Here is a 3,813-nt window from a genome sequence, read left to right on the forward strand (position 1 = left end):
TGGATGGATTCTCCAACAATCTTATATTCCACTAATCCACCCCCTTTCCCCTCACTTCTGTAAGTTTGTGTTTTCCCTTAGTCATCTATGCCAAAAGCGTATCCTGAATGCCTTCCCACATGCCTCTGTCAACTTTCCCACAGTCCCTCCATACACCTTACATGCCCATTTCTTCTCACGTTGATGTTTCAGAAGTCCTGAGAGGCTGGTTGTCCCTGAAAAGGATTACGCATTCACCTTTAAAAGAACATGTGGATTCAACACGAAAGTGAACTTTAAGATTTCCATCATCCTGTGCTTATCTATTGTGTATGATGATACCCAAAATGAAGGATTTTGGAGGTCCCAGCAAACTGGGCCCTGGAAACCCAGTAACCCCATTCCTTGAACTATCTCTGCTTCCACAGGATGAAGTAAGCCTCCAACTAAGCTGTCTTTTGCTTTTACCTCCCCCACTCTGTCCTGTAGGAAGAATCTCAACACATCCCACACCCATTCACTCTACAACTTTAGAGGCCCAGCTCCAACGCAGACTGGTTATTTCCATGAAGAGAATAAAGCACATGGATCGATCAATTCATTATGACACCCGAATAAAGTGGATAAACATACACACACACACACACACACACACAGAGACACACTCACACACACACAGACACAGAGTCACACATCCTTGAGAATGTTTATTTTTCATTCCATACAATCCAAGTTTACCCCCCTTCCTGTCTGACTTTTTGTGACTCGATCTCTTTTTCCTTACGTTCCTGTGCATAAGACCATGCTGAGTACTGCCATCCTGCATACTGTCATAACTTTTCAGGAGTTCTGCTGTATTAGGTAAAGTCTGATGCTCCATCGTATTCAACTCAACATCTGGGATCCCCTAGAGAAACACAAACGCATGTCAAAACGCATTTTCTCTGAGCCAAACTTTGAAATGTTTCAACTGTGGGGCCCGCTGAGAAAAGGATATCCCTTTCCCATTTGTGTTCTCTGAAACTTCCTCCTACCATGTGTTACAAACTGTTCTGCGCAATCCCTGCCCTATTCCCAGTATTCTCTGTGAGGGGAGTCAGCTAACAAGACGCACTGTACACTAAAAGCACACAGAAGTCTGATGGGGCAACAGCTTAAGGAAATCCATCAATCTAAACAGTCCTCTGTGGTTTGGGGTAAGGATGACCGGGACGCACATTCAGGGAGCCCAATCTTATGGGATTGGTAGGATGAGTGCCGGTGGGGTTGACAGCCATGGAATCAAGTGCCACAGACTGAAGTGAATGATTTTCAGCTTTCCTTCTCAGTGATTCTGGAAATGGACGATGCTTCCCTGGGCTTAAGACCCCACAGCTACAACCTGCTTTGCAGTGCAGTCTCTAATGTGCCTTTTTCAGCCCAATGCCACGGATGTCCTGGATTCTGTCACTCTCTGTATTCCTCTCAAGGAATTTCTACATGTACGAAAGGAGCCTCAATTTCTACATTTCTGAAATGAGCACCCAGGCTCCCTGAATAGACCGGTGTGTCAACCCCCTTATACTGGGCATCAAACAGCTCCAGTTCCAACTAACGGCTCACCTGACATCTCTGTTCCCTCTTCAGGTGGCTTCATCCTCTTGTAGTATTGCAGGGGATTGCGCCACAGGTCCTTACATAGGATCTGTCAGGGGACTCAATCGGGAAAGGCCTCATCAGGGCTCAGAAAGGTGAACCAAGCAGCTGGGAACACACCGGGGTCATTTCTCATGTTTCCCAGTGAGGACTCACCTCAGCAATCCTGTTAGATCCTGCGAAGTTGTGGTCAGAGAACCAGTTGAAGAAGTTAAGGCTGCTGTTGCGGTGTCTGCGGCGATAGGCTTCCACTTCATAATCCGGATGCCACTCAATTGGAGTGGAATGAGAAGCCCTGTATTCTACAGAGACAGGAGTTTTTGTGGGAAGGGGGCTGGATCACATTGGCAATGATCCACCCACCATCTTCCTTCCACTACCCATCCTGGGAGCCACCTGTCACCTGTGATGTTCACCAGATATTCCTTGGTAATCACTTTATTCTGGAAGTAGGGGTTACTCCGAAAGAACAACATGATCTTGCAGAGATGAACAGGATGCTTCTCTTCTTCCACCTGTCAGGACAAGGTGGAGAAAGCTTAAATACGTTTTCGGGTGAGGTGCCCACCCACTCTTGCTTACAGGAATGAATTATTTCCCTTACCCTCCCCCGCTAAACCCTCTAGCCTCAGTCTTCCTGGCCTCACCTCCAGGCTGACCATGTAGCTCAGCATGTCTTCATCTTCGTCAGTGATCAGGGCTGACATCTGGGGGTGGTTTGCAATCTGATTTAGGTCAAAGAGACTTTACACACGATGGAAGGAAAAGCGAGCAGCAACAGGGAAGAAGGCCTAAGAGCACCCAGAGGCTGGGGTAGGGAATTTCTCAGATCTGCTTCCATGTATGATCTCCTTTCGCCTCCCCCTCCCCATAAACTAAGGCCTCTTGCCTTCACAGAGGGTGTATAATTCTGAGGCTGACTGCACTGACATGGGGAGGCGCGATTTGCAGAGACTTGCTGGTGTCTGAGGAGTGGCACAATCTGCTTATAGCCGAAGACGCCCAGTCCCAGAACACACTAGCAAGGGGCAGCAATCACACTCCCTTAAAAATAGCTTGATTCACTGAAAAACCTCTTCTGGTCTGAACTCGCTTCTGCTCTTCAAAAAGATGCCCCAAACGTCTGCTGCTCGGCATCACCAAGGGTTTCTCTGCCGCATGCAGGACAATAGTACCCACGCCTGCTCCGGCTTTCCACAGCCACATTTGTCCGTGGCAACTCCCCTTTGTTCCCCAAAGAGTCACATCGACGCCGAGCTGCCCATCGGTTACTTACACTTCCCCGAGAGCACCTCTCCACTAGAAAGGCCGAAGAAACACTGAGAAGGATACAACATTGGCCCAGAAGCCAGGGACGCTCTGGATGACGGCGCCTCTGCGGTCTAGGTGGGGCTTGCGCCTCCGCTCCATCTTTTCCCTCTGCCGAGAAAAGGCCTTCCTGGCTTGGGCATTAACCGGCTCCAGCTCCACCTGAACGGCCAGCAGCTCCTCCAGTGCAGACTCTGGGGTCATGGGCCCAGGGCCAGGCTGTGCCCGCTGGGCCTCCTCCTGCCGCTCCACGAGGCCCTCCTCCTCCGCCACCACCTCCACCTCCGCCATTATGTCATCCAACAGCAGCACCGCCTCCTCCCCCAAAGCCGCCTGCTCACTCTCCACCCCGGCCGCCCCCTCCTGTACAGCCTCCATCCTGAAGGCGATGCCCTCCTCCGCACTCGCACACACCAAGGCCTGTGCTGCCCGACCCACGCCACAGGAACCCTGCCGCAGCCTCTATGGCACCCGGTAGGTCAGCGAGCCCTCAGGGCGCATGCGCCGGGCTTCCAGGCGCCCCCTAAGGGACTGCGCGTGAAGGGCCAAGGGGCCGCAACCAGACAGACTTCCTCCCGTCGTGGCCAATCAATGGGAGGGCGGTGGGCGTCTCCCTGGGCGGCACAGCCACTGGCGGGCCTGCATCTCCAGTCCCCCACCTCCCGCCTTCCCTGCCCAAGCCTCCTCCGAGAAGCCCTTGGAACTTGGGCTGGGTAGCTCGGCATCCAGGCACACGCGGGCTGCGTGGCCTTTGGAATTGTGGCCATGGCAGCCCTGTGCCCTGACATTCTGAGTGTGGCAAGCCATGAACATCTCTATGTGTCACGAACACAGGAATCATCTCTCTTCGTTAGGCAGGCCAGGTAGATGGTACGGAAGTAATACTGCAGA

General features: G+C 52.0%; 1 protein-coding gene across 1 annotated transcript; it reads right to left on the bottom strand.

Moving 5' to 3' along the window:
• Positions 1 to 673: 673 nt before the first annotated feature.
• LOC129530279 (testis-specific Y-encoded protein 3) lies at positions 674 to 3,455 on the bottom strand. Its single transcript, XM_055377138.1, has 6 exons — positions 2,947 to 3,455; positions 2,262 to 2,339; positions 2,018 to 2,129; positions 1,771 to 1,916; positions 1,582 to 1,663; positions 674 to 886 (listed from the first exon to the last, which is right to left on the bottom strand). The coding sequence occupies exons 1-6, from the start codon at positions 3,298 to 3,300 to the stop codon at positions 870 to 872; spliced, it is 789 nt and encodes a 262-aa protein (XP_055233113.1). The 5' UTR covers positions 3,301 to 3,455; the 3' UTR covers positions 674 to 869.
• Positions 3,456 to 3,813: the final 358 nt, after the last annotated feature.

This window comes from Gorilla gorilla, chromosome Y (assembly GCF_029281585.2).
Source record: "Gorilla gorilla gorilla isolate KB3781 chromosome Y, NHGRI_mGorGor1-v2.1_pri, whole genome shotgun sequence".
Lineage (NCBI taxonomy): Eukaryota > Metazoa > Chordata > Mammalia > Primates > Hominidae > Gorilla > Gorilla gorilla.